This window comes from Lissotriton helveticus, chromosome 9 (assembly GCF_964261635.1).
Source record: "Lissotriton helveticus chromosome 9, aLisHel1.1, whole genome shotgun sequence".
NCBI classification, from domain to species: Eukaryota; Metazoa; Chordata; class Amphibia; order Caudata; family Salamandridae; genus Lissotriton; species Lissotriton helveticus.
Window position 1 is genome coordinate 1,008,223,040 of NC_136070.1, and position 24,359 is coordinate 1,008,247,398.

Consider the following 24,359-nt stretch of genomic DNA (forward strand, 5'->3'; position numbering starts at 1 on the left):
GCCTCAAACTCGGTGAGAAGACAGTGCAGGCCTCGAAGGAGTTGCAGAACCACCACCTGTGTTGCTGGGCCTTGTGAAGTCCGGAGGACATTAGGGGTAGCAGACCGGTCAGCTTAGTTGCGGTGCCTGCAGGTGCAGGCAAGTTACTCCTTCTCTCCAAGGGAGATTCCTTCGGCTGTCTTGGATGCCCACAGGCCTGGCGAAGAACCTGAATGGAGCACAGGCACAGACGACGCAGAAGACTGGCTAGATGATACGACCGGGAGCAGCAGGAGTCTTCCAGATGCAGTCTCAGTTCCCAAAGCTAAGTTCAACGAAGTCCAAAGTGCCCAGACGGTTGAAGATGAAGTGGCTTCGGATCGGAAAATTGTCCCACAACGCATCTTGCCCTTAATTACCCCAAGGAAAGGGATGGGACAATTCAGGGGTCCCTCCAAGAAGAGGGGCTGGACAGCTGGGAAGGATACTCCCATATCCTTTGTCCAGTTTCACACCAGAGCTGGTTCCAACTGGAGTATGCAAGGAGGCAACCAAAAGTGCCCTTCAAAGCAGTCTAGGGGCGCTGGCAAGCACCCCCACCTCAGCCTAATACACTAAGTCATGTCTGGAAGGTGGTCACACCTCCCTGTGACAAGAAACCTATGGTTCTACCATCCCCAGCTTGAGCTTGGATCAGCAACAAGAGGGCAGAATTGTGTCTGTGGTCGACAGCAGCCCTAGCTTGCTGTCAGACTCTGGAAGACTGGTACAAGGAGCACGGGGGGCTTCCCGGAGGAGCCCCACAGGGCATGGAATTATACCTCCAACACCATTTACGGTGTTGGGGTATAAGTCCAACATGTTTGATACCATTACAGACAGTTGGTAGTTAGCCATCGTGTAGTGACGCATGGCCACTATATGTATCGTAATGGCTGACGCACTTACGCCTGGAGAATGGACTCCAGGGTTTGTAGGGTTTGTAGGTGTTCCGCCATGAGGAACATGTTCCTCTGAATGGCCCACTTCCACATGCACTGTGCTAAGTGCGACAATTGTAGGGAGTGCGTCCCTCCCTGCTTCTGAATGTAATACATTGCAGTCATGTTGTCCGTCCGGATAAGCACGACTTTGTTGCAGAGATGCAACTTGAAGGCTTTCGTCGCCATGAAGATTGCCATTAATTCCAGGAGGTTGATGTGCAACCGTTTTTGCTGTGTGGTCCAAAGTCCCTGCACAGTATAATGGAGGACCTGGAGAGATGCGTCCGCTGTCAGCACCACCTGTGGTACAGGCTCCTGGAACGGTCGTCCCCTGCAAAGGTTTTGTGTGTTCCACCAATGCAGAGAGTTGTATGCACGACCGGTTACCAACACTAGGTCTTTTAGCTGTCCCTGAGCCTGGTTCCACTGGCGTGCCAAGCATTCCTGACGCGGATGCATGTGTAGCCTCGCGTGAGGGACTATAAAGATGCAGGAGGCCATCATGCCTATCAGTTGCATGAACACTAGCGCTGGGAGTGAGTGTTGTGGCCTGAATTTTTGAATCAGCACCTGCATGCTGTTGACTCTCGCTGAGTTCGGTCTCGCTGTGGCAGTTAGAGTGTTTATTTCCGTGCCTAGGTACTGTTGTACAGGGGCGGGTTGAAGATGCGACATCGGGTAATTCAGTGAAAATCCTAGATTGTGTAGGAGGTGAATCGTGCGGGACATGTGGTCGGCACACTGCTGGGCCGATTTTGCCTGGACAAGCCAGTAGTCTAGAGACGGATAGACATGGATGTGTTGTCTCCGAAGATGCGCGGCCACTGTCGCTAAGCATTTTGTAAACACCCTGGGGGCAGTAGTGACCCTGAAAGGCAGGACCTTGAACTGGTAATGCTGGTTGTTGATGGTGAACCTGAGATATTTCCTGTGACTGGGGTGCATGGTAATGTGGAAATAGGCATCCTTCAGATCTAGGGTTGCTAGGAAATCTCCCCGACTGAGCAATGGTAGAACTTGCTGCAAAGTGAGCATGTGAAAGTGTTCTGACAGGATGTATTCGTTCAAGGGTCTGAGGTCTAGAATGGGCCTGAGAGACCCGTCCTTTTTTGGGATTAAGAAGTACAGTGAGTAGACCCCTGTACCCTGTTGTTCTAAAGGCACGAGTTCTATGGCCCCTTTTTGCAGCATGGAGATGACTTCTTGCTGCAATAAGTGCATGTGCTCTGCGGACATAGGACGGTGCCTTGGGGGTATGTTGGGTGGAGTGGAGGTTAATTCCAGACAATAGCCGTGATGTATAAGTTGTCTCACCCACCTGTCCGTGGTAATGCTTTCCCAGACTGGAAGGAACTGCTGAAGTCTCCCCCCGACCGGTGTGGTATGGTCGGGGGGCAGCGACAAGACATCACTGTTTGTTAGTGGCGGAGGATCTGGCATTATTATTTCCACGTCCTCTGCCTTTGGTGCTGTTCCCACGGTATCCACCCCTATTGTTCTTGTTATAGGTGGATTGTGTGCCTCCCTTGGTGTATTGGGCTTGTTGCGATGCTTGACCTCTAGAAGCTCCCCTATTACCGGAGCGACGAAAGGAACTGCCTCTGAACTGTTGAGACTGCAGAGCTCCCATGGATTTTGCAGTTTCAGTGTCCTTCTTGATCTTTGCTAGAGTGGTGTCTACCTCAGGACCAAACAGGAAGTTAGGGTTAACTGGCTGATTAAGTAGAGTTGTTTGGATTTCCGACTTGAAACCAGAGATGCAGAGCCAGGCATGCCGTCTAAGCATGACGCTAGTGTTTATAGCCCTAGCCGCAGTGTCAGCTGCATCTAACGCACACTTAATGGACGCGTTGGAGATCAACTTCCCTTCTCGTATAAGCATTTCTGCTCCCTCCTTATAAGCATCTGGCAGGTGTTGCAGTAGCTGCTCTAGCGTGTCATAGTGGGCCCTGTCATATCTTGCTAACAGGGCTTGTGTATTGGAGATCCTCCAAATATTAGCTGCTTGAGCCGCTACACGTTTTCGAGAAGCTTCTAAGATTTTGAATTCTTTGTCCGGAGGAGAAGCATCACCAGTTGTTTGAGAGTTTGAGAGTTTGCGAGCATTAGCCACCACTAAGGAGTCCAAGGGGAATTGGCACTTGATATACGTAGGGTCCACTGGCGCAGGCCGGTACTTCCTTTCAATTCTGGGGTTCACCACCCTCGCTTTAGTGGGCTCTTTGAAAATGTCGCTAGCATGTTTGAGCACACCCTTGAGCATAGGCAGAGTTTTTACAGATCTTTCTGATGTTGAGAACGTATCAAAGAGAAAGTCTTCCTCCACAGGGTCAGCGTGCATGTCAACATCATGGTTAAGGGCTGCCCTTTCAATTAGTGCGTTAAACGCAGCAGTATCTTCAGTAGGCGAAGTTTTGACCGCATATGACTGAGTGTCAGGGGTGGTGTGTGGATCATCAGGGTCAACAGTGTCAGCCATGGCTGGGACTCATCCTGATCTGTGTCAATGGTATAGTTAAACTGGTCCTCATTGTCCCCTTCCTCCACATCCTCAGTGACTGGTGTGGGAGAGTAGGTATAGTCCTGCCCATATGGCTGTATGGGTTCAAAAAGGGTAGGAGAGGTAGTAGAGTCTCTTTTTCTTTAGTGGTATCCTGTAGGGCTCCATAGTAGTTTCAGGCCTGATTTTTCGTTTGTAAACGGTGAGCCGGCCTGATTCGGAGTCGATGTATAATTTCGACTGTTCGTCGTAGGATGGCGGCTGGAACAGAACTTCTTCCATTCGAGGCTGAGTGGGTGTAGCTACCGATGGTGACTTGGAAGAGTCGGTAGCCTTTGGGAGTTGGACAGTCTAAGGTCGTGCCGTCGGGGGCAGGCCGTATTTAATCGGCGCAGAAAGCATCGGTGATGGACCGACGTGCTTTGAAGACTTCGTCTTCGATCCGACCGACTCAGACTGGTCAGTGTGCTTGTGGCTTTTTGTCGACTCGATCCGTTGCTGCGCAGCAGGTACGCTCGTGTGCTTCGAGGAGGTTTGTTCCTTTGGGCCGATTTTGGATTTCGTCTCGAAGGCCTTGACCAACTGCGGCTTTTGAATCTTCGGATCGACGGCTTTTTGTGCCTTGAGTCCTTTGGAAGAGTCGACATCTTTGGAGCCGGGCGTAGACGTCGACGTGAGCAAGACGTGTTTAACAGTAGACACAGGCTTTGTCGCTCTGATCTTCGGGTCAACGCCCCCTGTCGACCCCGAGGGGTCGAGCACACGTTTCGGCTTGGTAGGTTCCGAAGTCGTCGAGCCGATGGTGTTTTTTACCACTTTCGGTTTCGATTTAGTGTCTTTATGTTTCGGTTTCGATTGCTCCACTGGTTGTGGCCGTTCGACCGATGGCTCATTAGAAATGTTCTTAGTCGGGCCTTGAAGCGGGACTAGAGAACGTGGATGAAGATTTTGGCTAAGGCCTTCCGGCGATGCCTCGACCTGAGCCGTGGAAGAGTCTGTATGAGGCCCCGCTACTGCGGTTGGGCCTAGCTCCTCGCTTGAGCCGTTGTCGACGGCTCCGAGAGGTTGTGCGTCGTCTCCTACCTCGACGATGTCTTCATCATGGACGTAGAGTTCTCCCTCGTCCTCTTCGTGATGGGAGTCTTGCTCCGATGCGGGATCCGAGTGCTGAGCCGACTGTCGTGCAGCGCGCCGAAGGCGAAGAGGTTTCTTCGATCTGAATTTCGAACAGGCCATGCAGATGGCCTCGTCGTGGTCCGGTGAGAGACATTTATTGCACACCGGGTGCACATCGATGTGAGGGTATTTCAAGTTGCAAACGGGGCAGCGCTTGAACGGACTCCGTTCTATCGTCGATGGGGCCTTTGGCGTCGAAAGGCAATCTGTCTTCGACGTCTTGTCCGAAGAACTGGAAACAAGTATAAGGCACCGAGCGAAAGACAATACCGATGCCCCGAAGGCCTTTTGGCCTTGAGAAAGAGTATTTATATATATTTCGAACTTGAGATAAGAAAGTACATCCGAACCCAATGGCAGAAAAAAACAATCTGAGCATGGAGAGGATGCCCATGCGCACTGTAGTCCAGGGGAGGAGCCACCTATCTCGTGATACTTCGAAGACTCTTCCAGGACAACAATGTGCAATCATCCGGACCCAACACTAGGCGGCGATCTATGCATAGATATAAATTCAGCAGCCCACATGCCTCGAACATAGGTTTTAAGTGTAGTGGCCTCACATATAAGAACACTTCTATCTGTCGTAAGTGATGCAATGGCAGGCTGTAGTCACAATTTGAGTGGTCTTCCATGGGTGGCATAATACATGCTTCAGCCCATGGGGGACACCTGGTGTACCTTGCCCTGGGTACCTTAGTACCATATACCAGAGACTTACAAGGGTACCCCAGTAGCCAGTCTGGGGGTACCCAAGTGCTCATCAAGGTCCAATTTAGGGAGAAAGCACAGACTGGGGTCCTGATTAGCAGTATCCTCGTGGGGGGCTGCAACTTGTGTCCACACACACCCTCTTCTGAGAGGGGATGCTACGGTTGCAGGAGCCACCGGCCAAAGTCTTGGGCATCAGTGGGGCACATAGTAGGCACTGGACTCACTTCTGGGTCCATGACAATGTGCAGAAGGCGGGCCCCTACAGGGTCATATTGGCACGATGGCAGCTGCAGGGTCACATTTAGAATGTAGCATCAAACTCCACAGACAATTCTTGTTCACATCAGTGAAGTCCTTGACAGTTACAATTCTTTGCTCGGAGACGGAGGTCCCTTCCTGCACTGCAGCAATGTCGGCCACTGGTCTGAATTTATCGCTTGGAACGATTCTAAAAAGACTGCAATCATCACTCCTAAGGCTCACAGATCGCACTCTGCAGTCATCTTTCTCATGAAAGGTCCTCTCAGGAGCATGGTCTTGCTGCTTCTGGCATTTCATGGACAGTCACTCCATCTGCAGGGTTGGAAGGCTCCTTTCCTCTTAATAGGCAGGGGTGTCTAGTAACTTCAGGTCAGAGGAAACATTTTTTCCAGCAATGCAGCACTTCAGGTGACATCCCCTCACCTCCGGGAAGCTTGTTGTTAGGCAGACATCGACTCCGGTTGAGGCGTCATTATCCGAGATGACTCCGGGAGCACTCCCTTTGTAGGTTAAAGCGAACTTGGAACTGTGCCAGTGGCTGACACTTTTATGCAGTCAAAGTAATGCAGAAGTGGATCCACCTCTGCACCTTCAGAACTGGTTGGGGTTGGTTCTCCTTTCAAGTGTCCTTACCAGGCGGCTCTCCAGACAGACTTTTTGCAGAGTGAACTTCCTCACAGCAGGGTAGTCTAGAGTACTCACAGCAGAGGCACAAATATGTGCACTTTCTGCATGTCACTTGACAGGCGCACTCAGAGTAAAAACAAAAGACTGGCTTCACTTAAAGGGTCGACTTTCACTTTGAACAATAGACACTGCAGTCCCATCGCCACGCACACCATCTACCAAATAGGAGTGTCATAGGAAGGTTAATCAGTAGCTCCTTTAAGCAAAAGGCAAAATCGGGAATTTCCAAAGGAGCCTTGTCTCCTCTGTGCCCAACTCCTTGTCTAGGTATCCTCCCTCCACCTCAAAGGAATGTCTGCAATACACTTCCTACTGACTTCCCGATCTCACCTCCATGTTGCGCACAGGAACATGCCATGGTCTTCCAAAATAGAACCCATAGGCCCCCATTACTCTAGCTCACTCGTACACATATGTACCACGCATGCCACATACACAAGGATGCACAATATATATTTGGGATGTTAGCCATAGGTTCTGGGATAAGGACGGTAACCCTCAACTTCATTGACAGGTAAAAAGGTCTGGCCACAACTATGGATTCACGCAACAATACTCGCTGCCACTCCCACTCTTTATGTTAAACCCACAACATCATCCATAAAATGAGGACATTCTTAGTGTGCCCCTCTACATCACGGACAAGTCCAGGATCACACTCATGTCAAGGGAAAGGCCAAGGCCTCTAGACACACTAGACTAATGTTAGGCTAGGGCCACCATGAAAACCCATGATACCAGATACTCTCTGGACGACAGGAAAACAGAACTGTACACTATGCAGTGGACGCTCCAGTCCCAAAAGGAGGGTCCCCAAGTTAAACATCTTACAGGATACCTCAACCAAAAGGTTTCATAAGACCATGTAATCATTCTTTGAGTCCTAACTATTCTCCACGGAAGAGTGGCTGCCTACCAAACATCAACCATATAGGAAGTTTCTCTTCAAGCAGAATATTCATTATGTGCAGAATTCAATGCCTTGACATAATTGTACAATTTCTTAATTCTTTTGACACTAAATGGGAGAAACCATTCTTTTTTCCATATAGTAAAATCAAAACTTTTCAAACCAGAGCTTATTTACAATATTCTATGTGAATACTGTGTACTTCAACTTAACTATAGTCTTTTGTTAAATCGTGTTCACTGACACAAGGTCAGGACCTCCCCCCATAAAAAATGCACAGATGGTGTTGTAACTGAGCCAGGGATGTAGAATTACTATCACCAGATACTCAGGACATATTTTTTGAGGTCAAGGACAAAAGGTTATGTTTAAATCTGCTGGACACGAAGGCCCAGCATTCAGCAGCATTAACTCTTTTTATCCCAGGTTACAATACCTTACAGTATGAAGGGCTTTCTGCAATTAAATCATGATTTGTGTTCATATGTGTAAGTTGTGAGAGAGAGAAAGAGAGGGAAAGAGAAAGAGAGAGAGGAAGAGAGAGAGGAAGAGAGAGAGAAAGAGAGAGAGAGAGAGAGAGAGAGAGAGAGAGAGAGAGAGGAAGAGAGGAAGAGAGAGAGAAGAAGGGAGAGGAAGAGAGAGGAAGAGAGGAAAAGAGGAAGAGGGAGGAAGAGAGGAAGAGGGAGGAAGAGAGAGGAAGAGAGGAAGAGAGAGGAAGAGAGAGGAAGAGAGAGGAAGAGAGAGGAAGAGAGAGGAAGAGAGAGAGGAAGGGAGGAAGAGAGAGAGTGTGTGAGAAAGAGTGTGTGCGCGCAAGAGGCGGTGCGCGCGAGAGGCGGTGCGCACGAGAGACTAAACATTTAGTAAACATATTAGATGCATGCAAATATTTTTAAAAAAGAATGGAGAATCAGTGTGAACATATTATGGGCACAGGAAAATGAATTAGGGCCCTAAAATTCTTCAAAGTGCTCTTACAGTATGTCCTTGCATTTGTGCTGATTTCTAACTAAGAAAATCATAAGGGATTATAGAACCAGATCTGGAAACATTATTCCTAGCACTTTTGTAAATTCCATTTTCAAATAAGGAAATCTCCACGTTATTTGCTCATGTGAAATTCTGCTTAGAGGAGTTGGTAAAAACCCTGAACAATGCAGGTTTGTAGGTGTGCACAAACTCGCATAGGATTTTGATCCAGGAACTATCGCTTCTAACCAAATTCCAGCCACTGTATGTAGATTTGCTGAAAGGTGCCAATATCAGAACCTTGCTAGATTCCAAACCATGCCTTAATATAACCACTGACCTAATCAGAGGCGCTGATCAGAGACCTGATAATAAGGTCACATCTTCCATAAATTGTTACCATGCTGTGTGGCACCAACAAAGACAGGTGGATTTTTTCTTTCAGTTTTCAGGACAACTACATTTCTGAAGCATCCCATTCCTTGCACCAGTAGATATTTTACAAAATTCCCCACGTCAGGCAGCAAGTAAAAGAATGAAAGATGACAACGCTATTACTCATACTCTGCAATTGACTCACAAAGCATTGAGCTTCTCAACATTGGTAGACAAATCTCCTTACCTTCTCCAGGGACTTCAGCACACTCTGCCTTTCACGCAGCTTCTGAATGCTTAAAGCAATTTTATGTCGGGCTCCCTTGGTCACATTCTGTAAAATAAAAGCATCAGATTCAGTGTCAACGATCCCGGCCATGACAACAGGCAGGATATAGACAGTGAGCCTGACAGACTGAGGAACCATCTAAGCTGAGCAACTATCTGGCATAAACACAATGAATCACTGTAAACGTTTCTTCAAGAAGGCTGTAGAAATTGAATCGCCAACAGTAAAGGAGAATCCTTTGAAGAGGATAACAATACTTCTAGAGAATACTATACCATCCCTCCTATGATGTACCTTCTGAATATTACTCGGCTATTAGGCTACAATTAAAACAATTTTCACATAGCAATACCTCAGGAGCAGCGACAGGTGGCACCATGCCGGTTTATCTGTAGCTTAAGCCCCAAACATTATTGCATTATAGTGAATATATAGTGATCTGTTGTGCTGGATTAAGTTCCTAGAAGTTTTTCAGCATTCCAATGAGGTGTACAGTGGGAAACCAAGATGGCTTTATTAACAGCAATAATCTTAGCATCTTCGCATACTTTGGCATTTTATTGAGCTAGCTATTGGCTTGTTTAATATGGGAGGAGTGCAGGTGGTGAGTAAACTGCAGGAAGATATAGTATCCACCAGCAACATCATTAGACGTTAATTAACTTTACTTCTGATTGATGCTTCTTCCCACAGATTATCATGAATGAATCCCAAAGAAAAACCCACTTTCTGAGAGATAATGCCGATAATTTATCAAGATCCAGGGGAAAGTTTTGGTTACTGCAAGCCTGAGCAGTGACACAATTTGTAAAGGTATGCAAATACGACCAAAGTGGCTACACAGCACAGCCGCTGAGACATTACTAGTAAGAGCAGCAGAGACTGCCATAGATTTCTTACAGTGGGCACAATTTCAACCGGAAAGCCTTGCTTGGCCAAAGTAGAACAGATCTTTGTGTAAGAGTAACCTAACACAATACTGTGTGCTTCAGCCTTCTTGGCTCCAGCAAGGACTACCATAAGCTGATAATCTGCTCTCTTGCCTTTTAGAGGCGATGTAGTATGGCACCACATGCCTGGTTCCAGCCTATGTAGTCTCTCCTTCTTGGTGGGATGAGGAGCAGAAAAAATTATGCAAAAGTAATAACTTGGCCCATGAGGAAGACAAACAAAAAGAACCATTTGGCACAGTAGAACAAAGTGAAATGTGGTTAGTTTGAAAGACCCTTAAGCTTGCAAATTCTATAGGCCAATGTTTTCTCTACTGGTAAGAAACTCTTCGATTTCAGTAACAGTACAGGATAACTGTGCAGACGTTTGAAAGGTGAAGCCATGACTAAGGGGTAACAAGAAATTCAAATCCCACTGTGGAACAATAAACTGTAAGACAACTGGTGTTCAGAAGCAGACAGTTTGGTTGTGAAAGCATATTCCCTCTATATCAAAGTACCAGCAGAAGCAGTGGCAAAACAGATTAATCTGCCAAGAAATGGGTACTGTGTTCACTGTGCCATAGAATCCAAGTTGCACTCTTCTGATGAGGCCCAAATAGGCCAAAACTAGTCTGAGAATGCATGTATTCCTGTTCAAAGGGAGCCAGGAATGGCAGTTCAGGCATGGCTTTTCTTATTGGAGCAGGACCATGGCTGATTTGCATAAGTCTGGTTCTGGTCTTAGGAAGCATGGAGAGTACAAAAAATAAAAAATAAAACCAAGTCATGATTTCTGCCCGGATTTCAGCCCAGCGCAATTTCCATTGGAGGAGGAAAAGTCAATTAGTGGGAATAATTAAAGGCAGACCCTGCAGCTCGTCAATTCTAAAGGAATCCAAAGAGATGGAGTTATGGTTTGTGTCAAAGCCACAGAAGACACTTCCTATTCTGAGCGGTGGCAAACAGATAGCCATTTGAACATCCCACTCTGGAGAAGGAGTAGTTTCTGTCCTTTAACTCCAGTTCTGTAGTAGGGGTGTCTCTGTTATAGTCATAATCTAGTGAATAGTCCCGCCCATGTGCGTGGACCCCGGAGCAATCAAAAATAATCTCTTAAGGTGTCGAAAAATGCAGAACTGCACAGACACTTAAGAGAGAATTAAAGACAGATAATGCAGCCTACATCCACAGGCTACACTGTCCAGTACTTCAACTAGAAATTCCACCAAAAATCCGCAAACAGCAAAGCCTGTCCAGACAGCAAAATCCCTCTGGAATGATAGAGAGGAAGACATGGACAGACAAGCCCCATAGGCTGCCATTATGTGGCTCAGAACAGGATACTGTGCCTTTAAGAGAACTTTCCAGAACTTTACAGTATCCCAGAATGCACTGCAGGTCCCTTTTACTTACAGTTCTTTTTTCCGGCTCCTGCAAGCAGGACCCTGGAGCATTGAGCTCTCCCTTTTCAAGGGTTTATTGGTGATATTCTTCACTTTTTCAAGTTATTTGAGTGCTTTTCTTAAAATACTTTGCTGTTTCTTCCTGTTTGTCTTTAGGTGCACTCTTAATTGTCGAATATGCCTGCATTATTCGACAAATGCCCGGAATGTTCCAGGAAGAAGGCCAAGTCTGACCCACATGAGGTGTGTTTCATCTGCTTTCCTTCATCCCATGTCCCAGAGGAGTGTGACATCTGCCAGGGTTTCTCTAGCAGGACCCTGAGGGATAGGATGAAGATCAGGCTTCAGGGGGCCTTGATGACAGAGACGGAAGGCACAAGGTGGGTCTGGAGGGGCTTCATCTGCCCATGCTGCCTCTGGGGGGCTCCCCAGGGGCAGGAAGACCAGCAAACGTCCCCATTTTCCGTCGGCGTCGATTGCACCGACCACGACGTCGAGAGGGATGACTGCAGTCTGTTCCCCGTCTCCCCAGGGCTCTGGGTCGAGGTGACTTCGACGTCGAGGGACCTGAACAGGCCGCCGTCTAAGTCTCCAGTGACGATTTCGTCGTCGTCTTCGTCGTCGGCGTCTATTCGACGTCGAGAGCCCCGGCACGGCGCTCGCCGTCGAGGCAACACTGCCATTCGCCGTCGGCGAAGAGGAGAAGGTCGTCGTCGAGGGGACCCTTGGCGTCGAGGCGTAGAAGGTCGCCGTCGAGGCGTAGAAGGTCGCCGTCGAGGCGTAGAAGGTCGACGTCGAGGCGTAGAAGGTCGACGTCGAGGCGAAGAAGGTCGCCGTCGAGGCGAAGGCATTCGACGTCAAGGGATCGTAGCTCGCCGTCGAGGAGGCGAAGCTCGCCGTGGAGGGGCCGACGCTCGCCGTCTGGTCGCTGTTCTTCGACGCAGGAAAGGCGCAGAAGGAGTTCTGGCGCCAGGAGTCAGTACCAGCCTAGTAAGGAGGGCGGTTCACCGGGCTCGGTGTACTCTGTTGTGTATACTCCTGCTAGGCCGAAGACAGTTACTACTCCTCCTCCTCCGCCGAGAGGACTTCCCCCTCGGTCTCCCACCCTGCCTCCACTCCCGCCTCCTCCGCAGCCTCAACCGCAACCCCAGTTGCCGGCTGACAAGCCTCCTCCGGTCCCGCCGAGGAACGGTTTGTTGCCACAATTTCCTACTCCTCCTACGGGGACCCCTCGGCCGAGGGTTCCATCCAAGCCAAAGTCTCCCGTCCCGGTGGAACCGGCAGGGCGACCGAAGCCAAGGAAGTCGCGACAGATAGGCTTTGCTGTCTGGATTTTTGGTGGAATTTCTAGTTGAAGTACTGGACAGTGTAGCCTGTGGATATAGGCTGCATTATCTGTCTTGAATTCTCTCTTAAGTGTCTGTGCAGTTCTGCATTTTTCGACACCTTCAGAGATTATTTTTGATTGCTCCGGGGTCCACGCACATGGGCGGGACTATTCACTAGATTATGACTATACACAGAGATCCCCTACTACAGAAGATAACTTCCCCGCCCCTTTGGGTAGGCCTCCCCCTCTGAGTCCTTGAGCTAGAGGCAAGATGGTATAAATTACCTCACATTTAGTCGGCCCAGAAGACAGGCTGCCACTGGGAAGATGCCCCATTTGAGGAGCACAGTGCCACAAGCACAGGACTCTCAATACCGGTTCAGGACCCGACACCACTATGCCTATTCATATTGTGCAGAATTAAAGTGTGTTGTCTTGGGGGCGTGGACAACAACATGGCAGAGTAGGACATGTGCCTATGGAGCTCCGGCTCGAATCATTGATCCGTCTAATTATACGGCAGCCCACAGTCCTAAAAACCGAGGATTCTGCATCGGCAGCAGTCCCTGTCTTCTCCGGTGGCCTCGGTGACTGGTTCAGACGCTGAGGGAACCAGATAAGTGCGGGAGTGGAGACTGGTGCGGAGCACCGGCATTTTGACCTAAGATGGCGCCGCTGTGATCCGGCTGACTGAGGAGCGCAGCCCCACACCGAAGAGGTCCTGCGGAGGGGGAGACAGTGATCCTCCTCGGCGTCGCCCCACCCCGCCACACACTGCCTGGGGAGCGCAGGACTGGGCTGAGAGGAGGCCTTCTGGCTGGCCTGAGGGGCAGGAGAAGAGTCTGGGCAGGCTTGAGGGACTTAACAGCCGCCTCTCTCCGCGGAGATACGGATGCCTGGACAAGGGACAGTGGCTGGCCAAAGCAGAGGGGCAACAGCTAGAGGACGTTGACCGGACCACAGGAGCAAGGAGAGGAGGCTGGGCGCAGGGTCTGTCTGGTCGACACATCTAGCTACAACAGGGGGGAAACCCCGGGGACCTCTATGTTGAATATCGGCTGAGCGGGTGAGATACCCATTCTGCCCCTGGTGCCTGGCTCCGCTTGTTGCGCCCTCTCCTCTCCCCTCCCCCCGTTCTTCCCTCCTCCTCTCCCGAGAGCCAGGTGACGGACCACCGCAGGGCTTTCTGAGCTGGACAGGGGTCGGGGGTCGCCTGGTGAAGAGCTGCATTTGAGAGTTGCACTGAAGTGAGGCAGTGACGGGGGCAAGGGGCGGCAAGAACAGGAGGAGTCAGCGGACAGCACAGACCCAGCCGTAGCGCAGACAGCGCAACATGGGCAAGAAAGACAGTCCCCCCCCCCCTGGCACGATCTGCGGTAGGGGTACGGGGGGGCATCGGATGCTGGGAAACCCATGGAGCCCTTGAGGGGGTCACCAAGGCCACAGAGACTGAGGCAAACACGTGGCAGTAAGACGGTGATGCCAATCCCTTACCCTGTAAAAAGATCAGTACAGCGACTGAGGCGGAGCTCAGCCTCCCTCGACCCCGGTCGGTTAATGGGCTCCAGGTTCCACTGCCTTGCTGGGAATGCACGGTCGGAGGAGGAGGAAGAGCCTGGTGGTACTTCTTCGGACGGTGAGGTCACGGAAGAGCAATCTATGCATCCCCTAGTAGTGGCGATCAACGAATTGGAACAGGACCCGGTGCGGGAGGCGGGGATGTCGCAGGGGGATCACCCGGACTAATTCATGAAAATAGGACACGATGAGCTGACAGAGTATGGACTAAGTGGTCGGGGAGCACGCAAGTTGGACAACCCCTTATAATTTGCTTTGTTTCTTGGTCTAATATTCTTTATTGTTTACATTTGCTTGCACGTCTATCTGTGTAGGTTTCTTGGTTAACGCCCTTCAGAGCGGATTTCTGGGGGGTCAGACTGGGAGTGCGACAGACCTACACCTGGAAGGCCTAATCTCTGTCTTAAGATGGCAATGGGACTGGAGGGGAGAGGGAGGTGGGGTGGGGTGGGGGGAAAGTTACTCTTTTCTTGGAGTTGGGGGGGAGGGCGGATCTAGATGAATCTGCACTAAAGTTGGAGTTGTTTGTTGGGGGGGGGGGGTTGTTTCAGCATGTCATAACTGGGACCGTCATTCACACCTGGGATCCAGGAGCCTAACTCCCTCTGCAATTGTGAGTTTTGTGATACGATGCCTTGTCCATTGCTAGATAGTCACGGGACGGAGGTCCAGACGGGAGGGGGGGATTACAGTCCTCACTTGGAACGTGAATGGCCTGGGTAGCAAAGTTAAAAGGGGTTTGGTACAAGCCTATGTGAAACAAGTGGGGCCTGATATTGTTCTGATGCAGTAGACGCACCTTCGAGGTCCCAAGTGTGGCTTCCTGGCGAGGGGTCGCTACAGGGTGCTGGCACATGCAGGGTATACAATGGGCTCTAGAGGGGTTGCTATCCTGATTAAGAAGACTCGTCTAGGGAGGAGCTTGGCGGGCACCCGTGATGGCCGCTTGAGCACAGCGCTCTCCGGACCCTCGCCGCTCCCGGCGATTTATCCTGACTAGATCCTGATTTCTTGTAAGAATTCAAGTAGAGGACGTTTGGCTGATTACCCTGGCACTTTTCGGAATTTGCTTTGGATCTCGTACTCCTGAGCTACGGTGGTCTGAACTTTTGGGCTCCGCCCTTGAGGTGCGCCCGGGACGGGGTGCAGATCTGTGGCCGTCCTGGAATTGAACAACAACGGCAGGAGATCTGGCCTTGTGAGACCCCCTTCCTGAGTTTCGGTTTCGATTCTGTCTCGACCTGTGCCACGAGTGTGCGTATCGCGCTTGGCTGAGACTTGGACAGTTCGGACACGGGGCTTTCCTCTTGTCTATTTGCTGGTTTGGTGGCCTCCTCCCGAGTTGAGCCCTTCTTTTTGGTGTACTTTTGATCCTGAGTTTTGGGTGTTTGGCCCGTCGACCCTGGTGGCTTGTCCTGTGCCGCATCTCCAAAATGGCGGGCAGAGGGGACAGAGAAACGCGCAAGACGAAAACACCTCTGCGCGGAGCGCCGGTTCAGACGAACGTCATGGACCGTTATACTCAACCTAAGGGGTCCCCCGGAGCTGCCCTACCTGGCCACAGTACGGCCTCTGAACGAATTTTGGAAGAGTCGGCGGAGCCTTCCCTACAGGATATCATGGGCGCCATCTCGGGAGTGAGGGAATCCACCGGCCTTCAGTACGAGGCCTTGGCCCACAAACTTGACACCGTGGCCATTGAGGTGAATCTGATTCGTGCTGATCTCGGCAAGACGAATGAGAGGGTGCAGTCATTGGATATTAAATCATCTAGCCTCACGAAAGACGTCTCGGAGCTCCAGACAGAGGTTGGGAATCTTCGTCGGGTGAACGACTTCATGACCCGACGCCTGGAGGATTTTGAAAACAGGGCACGTCGCTGCAATGTTCGCCTGGTTGGTGTACCGGAAAACCCTGAACCCCACTCTGTTGATCTCCTGGTTGAGGGTCTGATTTTAAACCATCTTGCCCCCTCCGGGCTTACCAAATTTTTCACGGTTGAACGCGCACATCGTGTCCCGGGGGGGAAAGTTAAGCCGGGTGCTCCGCCAAGGCCTATTGTGGCTAAACTGTTTCATTATAGGGATCGGGACGCTATCCTGCAGGCCTCACGGGTGAAGGGCCCGGTGGCCTTCGAGAATGCCACAGTGAACTTCTACCCGGACTTCTCCCAACAGGTTCAAAGACAACGGATGGAGTTTCGTGGTGCTAAGAAACGTCTTCGAGATCGGGGTCTACGCTATGCTATGCTTTTCCCCACCAGACTTCGTGTCGAGTATAATGAGCGTACTCTGTTTTTTGATAGACCGGATGCTGTTAATGACTGGCTGGACTCCTTGCCTGACCGTCCTCCTGAGACTGAGTCTGCCGCTCACCCTGGTGGTGCCGAAGGTGGTGTGGAGATCTGATTGTTTGACTCTGATGTCTCGTTTTGAATACGTTCCCAGGAGTGGTGGCCGGCGTACCTCTGCAATGTGATTATTTATTTTTTGTGTGTTGATTCTTGCTCTTACTGTAGTCTGGGGGCGGGTGGAACGGAGACCTTTCCTCCTCCGGGGTCTTTGTGTAGACTAGGGGTTATGGGGCGACAGGCACACTGCAGGTTGGGGTGGCTCTTTAGCTTTTTGCAGGGGTGCAGGGTGGGGGGTGTTTCCTTTCAGCTTGGGGGAGGGGGGTTGGGAAGTTCTTATTTTTTTGTGTGTTGTTTTCAAGGCGAATTGCTTCTGTCTTTACTGTTGTTTCTGATGTCTAGCTCTTGGATGGGGGGTCCTGGCTCGGGTGGGTGGGATGGGGGGTAGGGGGTTGAAGTTTGTTTCCTGGAACGTTAATGGCCTGGGAGATCGCATCAAGCGCAGTGTGGTGTTGAAATATATAAGACGTCTGTCACCAGACATTGTTTTCCTGCAAGAGACCCATTTGATTGGGAATGTATGTAATGCAATGAATAGATGGGGCTACAGCCTTGTGGCACACTCGGGGTTTACTTCAGGATCCAGGGGTGTGGGTATCCTTGTTCGTAACTCCGTCCCTCTGGCGATAGATGAGGTGATTCGGGATGATCGTGGGAGATATATTGTTCTGGTGGGTAGATATGAGGGCCGCACCCTGTCCCTCTTTAATGTTTATGTCCCCCCAGGCTTGCAAACTGCTACTTTCACTGATTTAGGCCGTGTCTTGTTGGACCTTCCTGATAGTGTACTCTTTCTTGCCGGTGACTTTAATTCAGTGCTTTCTGGCCTTCACGATCGCCATCCCCCCAGGGATACCCCGCATGCCCAGCGTTGGTTGGGTGGGTTTTTGGATACTTTTGGCCTTGTGGACTGCTGGCGATTGTTACATCCTACTCAGCTTCAATACACTTTTCACTCTGGTGCCCATGGTAGCCTATCTCGGCTAGATTATTTCCTGATGCCCGCTGCCCAGTCGTCGGCGGTCCGTGAGATTATACATTTGCCAAGGGGCATCTCTGACCACTCGCCGCTCTGGCTTCGTTTTGAGGTTGGGATAGAGGCAGTGGGCCGAGTGGCTCCCATTAACCCATGGTATCTCTCCTCCCCTGAAACTCGTGCCCTCTTGCTCAAGTCCATAGATGCTTATTTCCTGGAAAACGAGGGGTCGGTCCCTTCGGCGGTGTCCCTGTGGGAAGCCTTCAAAACTGTGATTCGTGGACAGGCCCTTTCTTTGATTGTTGAAGCTAAGAAAGCCGGGAAGAGGGAGGTGGTGGACCTCGAGGTGGAAATTTCTGCCTTGGAGGACGAGTTGGGATCTGGTGTCACGCCTGAGAAACTTCATGCCCTGGGTCTAAAACAGTTTGCATACAAATCCCTAGTTACTGACGCTGCAAAAGTGATGTTTCGTGAGCAACAGGGCAGATTGTATGATGTTGGTGATAAGGCGGGTAAACTCCTGGCGTGGTTGGACAAGAAAGAAAGAGCTAATCGTGTGGTGCCTGTGATTCAGTCTGCGAGTGGTGAGAATGTGATTGATCCGATCGCCATTGTGGATCGTTTTGCGGAACATTTCCGTGTTGTGTATGCTCCTGTGTCTGTGAGGGATGTGGCTGACTCTCGCCTCCTTTTGCGTGATATTGCATTGCCCTGTGTCTCTGATTTGGACCGTATCGCTTTGGACTCCCCCTTTACGGTTGATGAAATAGCTACTGCCATTCGTTCGCTCCGTTCGGGCAAGGCGTTGGGTCCAAATGGTTTGCCTATTGAGTTGTACAAGTTGCGACCCGATAAAATGGCGCCATATCTCCGCGATATGTTTTTGGAATCACGTGAGCGTAACCTCCTTCCCTATGATCAGCGTTTGGCGACGATAGTCGTCATCCCTAAAGACGGTAAACCTCGCGACCTTTGTTCCTCATATAGACCCATCTCCCTGTTAAATGTTGAACCCAAGGTTCTGGCGAAACTTTTGGCGACCCGACTCCTATCGGTTCTTGGGGACTTAGTTCATCCGGATCAATCTGGTTTTATCCCGCATCGCAACACTGCTTTGAATCTACGTCGTCTTCACGGCGTGATAGCGAGGGCGGGGCTACTGACTGAACCGGCCATTTTGGCGTCCTTGGATGCCTCCATGGCCTTTGATACTGTGGAGTGGCCTTATTTATGGGCGACTCTTGAGAAATTCGGTTTCGGGTGCGAGTTTATTAGCTGGATTAAGTTATTGTATGCGGAACCTTTGGCGCAGGTTGTTGTGAATGGTAGGGTGTCTGCTCCCTTCCCCCTGGGCAGGGGCACCCGCCAGGGTTGCCCCTTGTCCCCGCTACTGTTTGCGCTCGCCCTTGAGCCGTTGGCGGCCTGGCTCCGCTGGGAACCGTCCCTTAAAGGGATCCGCTGGGCCCCGGACTTCGAGGACCGAGTCTCGCTCTATGCGGACGATATCCTCTTGTATCTTACCTCCCCTCGTAAGTCTTTATCTGTTTTATTTGACGTTCTTGTGTCCTTTGGTGCTAACTCGGGCCTCGTAATCAATTGGACCAAGTCCTGTGTGTATGTTTTGTCTGGTGTCTTGCCTCCATTACCGAGCAGGCTCCCTCTTCAGGTAGCCCGGGATGGTTTCAAATACTTGGGAGTTTTCGTTACTCTGGACTCGTCTCTTCGCTTTGATCGTAATCTCCTTCCTCCGTTGCTTCGACTGCGTTTGGACGTTGCTCGTTGGCGCAGGCTTCCCTTGTCTCCCCTTGGTCGGGCAGCCCTGTTTAAGATGATGTCGTTACCGCGGTTTCTTTACGCTCTCCAGAATTATTATGATCCTGTCCCTCAGTCCTATTTTCGGGAGATTGAGGCCCTTCAGAGACAACTTGTCTGGGATGGACGCCCGCGTATTGCTCTTGCTAAGCTTTCCATTCCTTGGTGTGACGGTGGCATTGCACTCCCCGATATTAAGAGGTATTATTGGGCCTCACACTTGTCCGCTATCAACCACATCATGTTCTCGCCGGGTAGTAATCCGGCGTTTGAGATGGATAGACTTCAGCTTCCGGGAGGTGACTTTAACAGAGTGCTTTACTCTCGCCCTGCTGGGCGCCATCTTGTGGGTCCTACGTCGATTGCTTTGGCGGTGTGGCGGGCCGCGACTCGGAGCCTGGGCTGGGAGGATCGCTTGACGTTAGCCACGCCGCTTTATGCTTCCGAACGTCTGGGCGGTCTTTGGTCTACCAAGGGTTTCGATCGCTGGGACATGATTGGAATTTCTAAAGTGGGAGATGTGTATTCCAAGGGCTCAGTGCAAACATTTCAGGCCCTCCAGGCTGAATATGGCTTGAGTGGTCGGGAATTCTTTCGTTACCTACAGGTTAGGCACGCCTTGACCGCTGTATTTGCTCCTGGTGAGATTCCGCCTGATTCTTCCCCCCTTGAAGACCGTGTCCTTGACGGACATCTTCCTGACAGCACTATCTCCCTGATTTATAAGAAACTGATTAATAATCGGACTGATCTGTTGGTCCGACTTCGGGAGGCGTGGGTTCGTGATGGTTTGGAGCTTGATGACGAGGATTGGCAGTCGGCCCTCTCTTCTCCTAAAGAGGTGGCTATCCCGGCTCGTCTCCGTTTAGTCCAATTGAAGATCCTTCATCGGGTGTATGTTACGGGACCTCGTTTGCTTGTGATGGGTTTTTCTTCCGATGGGTTGTGTAAGCGTGGATGTGGTTTGAGTGCGACTTTCCTACATATTCTTTGGGAATGCCCGATGGTGGTTGCTTACTGGACGGCTGTGCTTGAGGTTATGGCTGTGGTGACAGGGGTGTCCTTGTGTCCGGAACCTCGTCGTTGTCTTTTGAATGTTTGGGAGCCCACTGACTGCTCGGTGGCCCAGACTAGGTGGGCCACCCTGGGTTATATGGTTGCGAAGCGAGATATTGCTCAACTTTGGGGGGCCTCCAAGCCCCCTGAACTATCGAAATGGGAAGACAACATGGATTGGTCTATGTTCCGTGAGAAAACTGTCTACGTGGCTAGGGGCAGGCCCAGGGCATGGACTAGGGTGTGGGGTCAATGGAATGAGTATCGTGGTGCCATCTGTACTCCTCCCCTTGTGGATGACATTGAGCTTTCCCGGTCTCCTTAGGCGAGCGTTCTTGGAACCTTGCATATAGGGGTTGTGCTGGTTTTCCGGCTCCCCCCCCCCCCTTCTTTTTCTCCTTCGTGCCCCGTCCCCCCCCCCCATCCGGGCTCTTTGGAGCTTACAGCTTTATTTTATTTTTTTTTTTTTTTTGAGTTCAACCTGCTTTATTGGAGTATACAGAATATGATACACAGCTTGGTTCGCCTACAACCCGGAGGCCGGCAGCAAAATTTACGAACAGTACACAGCCCAGTAGCCGGCATCCCGGGGGCCCGGCGGCGTATAAAAAAGACTTACATGATACTGATTCAGCAGTCCGGGGAGTAGGACAAGCAAAGGATAAGCAGCAGTTGAACAGGGTTTTGTGGTCAAAAAAGATGAGGTTCCTCACCTTAATATTGGTAGTTAAAAAACAAGAACCCAAAACTTCCCAACTCAGATTAGAACTACGAGGCCGATTGCGACTGTACTAAAGTGCAAATAATGAGTGGTGCAGCAAGGTGGGTCAGGCAGACCGTAGCCCATGGCGGAAATGATGTCTGGGTATGCTATCCTAGTGTGGCAGAAGCTTGCAAAGGTGCGTCCCACGGACGTAAAGCAGACAACGGGGTATCACCTAGTAAGATCGTGAAACGGGCTGTAGATGCAGAAAGGAGAGAATAGTCATGTCCAAAGTGGAGGGGGGGGGGTGTGGGTCAGGCCACGCCTGGGCGGCCTAGTTCGTGCAGGACACTGCAGGGGCATGAGAGCGGGTGTGGACGGAGAGAGTCAGATGTCGCAGGAGGAGGCAAGGGGCTGCGATCCAAGAGGGACAGCAGAACGCTGAGGGGGGGGAGGCAGGTCGTCTGAGCGTGCATCGCCGTCCGGGCGCGTGAGCAGATAATGCGTTAGAGGCTCCCAGATATCCCTGGGCCTGCAGGAGAGAGGCACCAGTTCGGCAAACGTGGTGTGCTGATCTTGGCAATATGTCAAATCTGTGAGCCAGTCCTTAAACTTAGGGGCTCTGCCTCTGCCCCAGCGGCAAGCAACACGTCGCTTGGCTAAGAGCAAGGCGGTGTCAACAAATTTACGGCATCCTTTAGGTATCTGCATCGTATAACCGAGTATGGCAACCAAGGGGTCAGCGGGAACCGCCTCACCCACCATCTCCGCAATAGCCCCCACAATCAACTGCCAATAATGAGCAACCTGAGGACAGTCCCATGCCAGGTGCAGGAAATCAGCGTGGTCAGCACGGCAGCGGTCACAGCGGTCGCTGTCAGCCAAACCAAACCTGTATTTCCGAGCCGGAGTATAATATATTCTCTGAAGGAATTTGTAGTGAATGATTTTCAATCTGCTGCTAGCAGATACACGAGAGGTGAGCGTGCAGCAGTATTTCCACTGCTCATCAGTAATGTCGATGGCAAGCTCATCCGACCAGCGCAACCTAGCACTAGATTCCGGCTCAGGGGCAGCTACGCGGATTTGGCGGTAAAGACCGGAGACCAAATGGGTCCCATCTTGTGACCCCAGCAGGAAGTGCAGTGGCGCTAGGGTATCAGGTTCATTGGGATAATCAGGCAAGATGTCCCGCATCCCCGCACGCAACCGAATGTAGTAAAAGAGTTCAAGGCAGGTGCGCGACTGCGCCTTGAAAAACACTTCTTCAGTCTTGAAACTACCCTCATGGAACAGGTCGCCCCAACAGGCAATGAGTAATTTGTCACACAGGTGACGGAAACCACGTTCCGACAAGAGAGACAGTTGTGGGTGGTAAGAAAGCGGCAATTTAGGAGAGTAGGGAAGTGAGCATGACAGGTGTTTAGCAATGCGGCGCCATGCGTCCAACGTGCAGGAAACCGAGGTGTTCGCAGTGGTAATGGAAGTCTCGGGACAGTACAGTAGGCCATTGAGCGGTATAGGGTGTACGATCCAGTCCTCTACCGCTACGTGCGGCATGAAAGGGGTTGGAGCTATCCAATGGTAGGCAAAGTGTGCCTGTGCACATTGGTAGTAAGTTTCGAAATCAGGGACGTCAAAGCCACCTCTATCGTAGGGGAGGGTCAGCGTTGACCATTTTAAGCGGGGGGATTTGCCACCCCAGAAAAGCCTGCGCAGTTCCGTGCGAAGCGTTCTAAAGAAAAAAGCGCCAGGGTAATAGGGGATATTAAGGAATAGATACAGGAAGCGAGGTAAGATCACCATTTTAATGAGTGAGGCTCTACCCGCCATGGAGAGTGGCAGAGTGATCCACCTGTCTACTGAAGCAGCTAATTTGGTCATGGCCACTCCATAGTTGGCACGTAACGTCTCCTCTCTATCGCGAGAGACACGAATCCCCAGGTATTTAAGGTCATCGCTACACCACTCTAATGGGTAATCGAGAGGGAAGACCTGTACTGCATCAGTGAGGGGAAAAAACTGCGACTTTGCCCAATTGATGTGGACACCTGATACCCCTCCGAACATTATGAATTCTCTAAGCAGGGGATTGAGATGCGTCTCAGGATGCTTAACATATAGTGTGATGTCATCCGCATATAGGGACACATCTATTTGCCGCTGCAGACATAGCACTGCCCCCTCTCGGTGTAGCTGCCGTAAACGACAGGCTAGAGGTTCAACCGCGATGGCAAACAGTAAGGGAGAGAGCGGGCATCCCTGCCGGGTGCCTCTGGTAAGCGCAATAGGGAGTGACAGGCGGCCATTGATTAGCACTCGAGCAGTGGGGTCGGTATACAGGAGTCGAACCCAAGAGATAAACAATTTGGGGAAACCCATGCTGGCTAGAACCGAAAAGAGGTAAGGCCACTCGATCGAGTCGAATGCCTTAGTGGCATCCAGGAACACGGCTGCAACAGGGATGTCGGGGTGAACCGTGCGAAGCAAGGCAAAGAGGGTGCGAAGATTATGGGACGTAGATCTCCCCGCCACAAAGCCAGATTGATCAGGCAGGACCAACCTGGTCATGAGCAGCGACAGTCGGGTGGCCAAGACCTTAGCTAGGATCTTGACATCGCAATTCAGGAGGGATAGTGGTCGGTACGACTCACAGGTGGTGGGGTTTTTATCCGGTTTCAGAAGGGAGGTGATCACCACCTCGCGCATAGAGCGGGGGAGTATCCCATCAGCTAGGGATTCCGTGAAGACTTCGCGGAGCACCGGTGCCATTATGTCAATGTAAGTTTTATAAAATTCGGCCGGTAAGCCATCGAGCCCCGGCGCTTTACCATTCCGAAGGGACATGATGGCCTCGCGGATCTCGTCCAGCTCGAGAGGAGCCGCGAGAAACTCCCTGTTCCCATCACTGAGCCAACATAATGCCACCTCGTTAAGGTATTCAGTGTATGGGGTGTGTTCCACTGCCGTAGAAGTATACAGTGTAGAGTAGTGCATTGTGAAGGTGGACAGTATTTCCGCCGGGTCCCTGACTATAGTTCCGGCGTCGCCAGCGAGCTCAAGTATAGTGTTGTGCACCCGAGATGGTCGTGTGATTGCAGCGAGCACTTTTCCTGGCCTATCACCCTCACAATACTTACGAGCCACCCAGTGTTTGCCCCGATATTTCGCCTCCCTGGCTGCTTCCTCCTCAAACTCCGATAGTGTCTCCCTAAAGGTGGCGTGTAAGCGCGGGTCAGAATCTGTGGTCATGCGGTGTTCCAGAGTTCGCAGGCTGCGCTCCAGTGTGGCTATGGAGTGTAGGATATCACGCAGTACC

The 24,359-nt window shown here is 51.0% G+C and overlaps 1 protein-coding gene across 4 annotated transcripts in view; it reads right to left on the bottom strand.

Moving 5' to 3' along the window:
- SAMD4B (sterile alpha motif domain containing 4B) overlaps positions 1 to 24,359 on the bottom strand; it is a 1,202,466-nt gene that overhangs the window by 646,298 nt on the left and 531,809 nt on the right. For all 4 annotated transcript variants that reach the window (XM_078661329.1, XM_078661328.1, XM_078661331.1 and 1 more), the window contains exon 6: positions 8,799 to 8,885. In XM_078661329.1, coding sequence (XP_078517455.1) covers positions 8,799 to 8,885 — 87 coding nt within the window. The remainder of the gene's footprint in view (positions 1 to 8,798; positions 8,886 to 24,359) is intronic.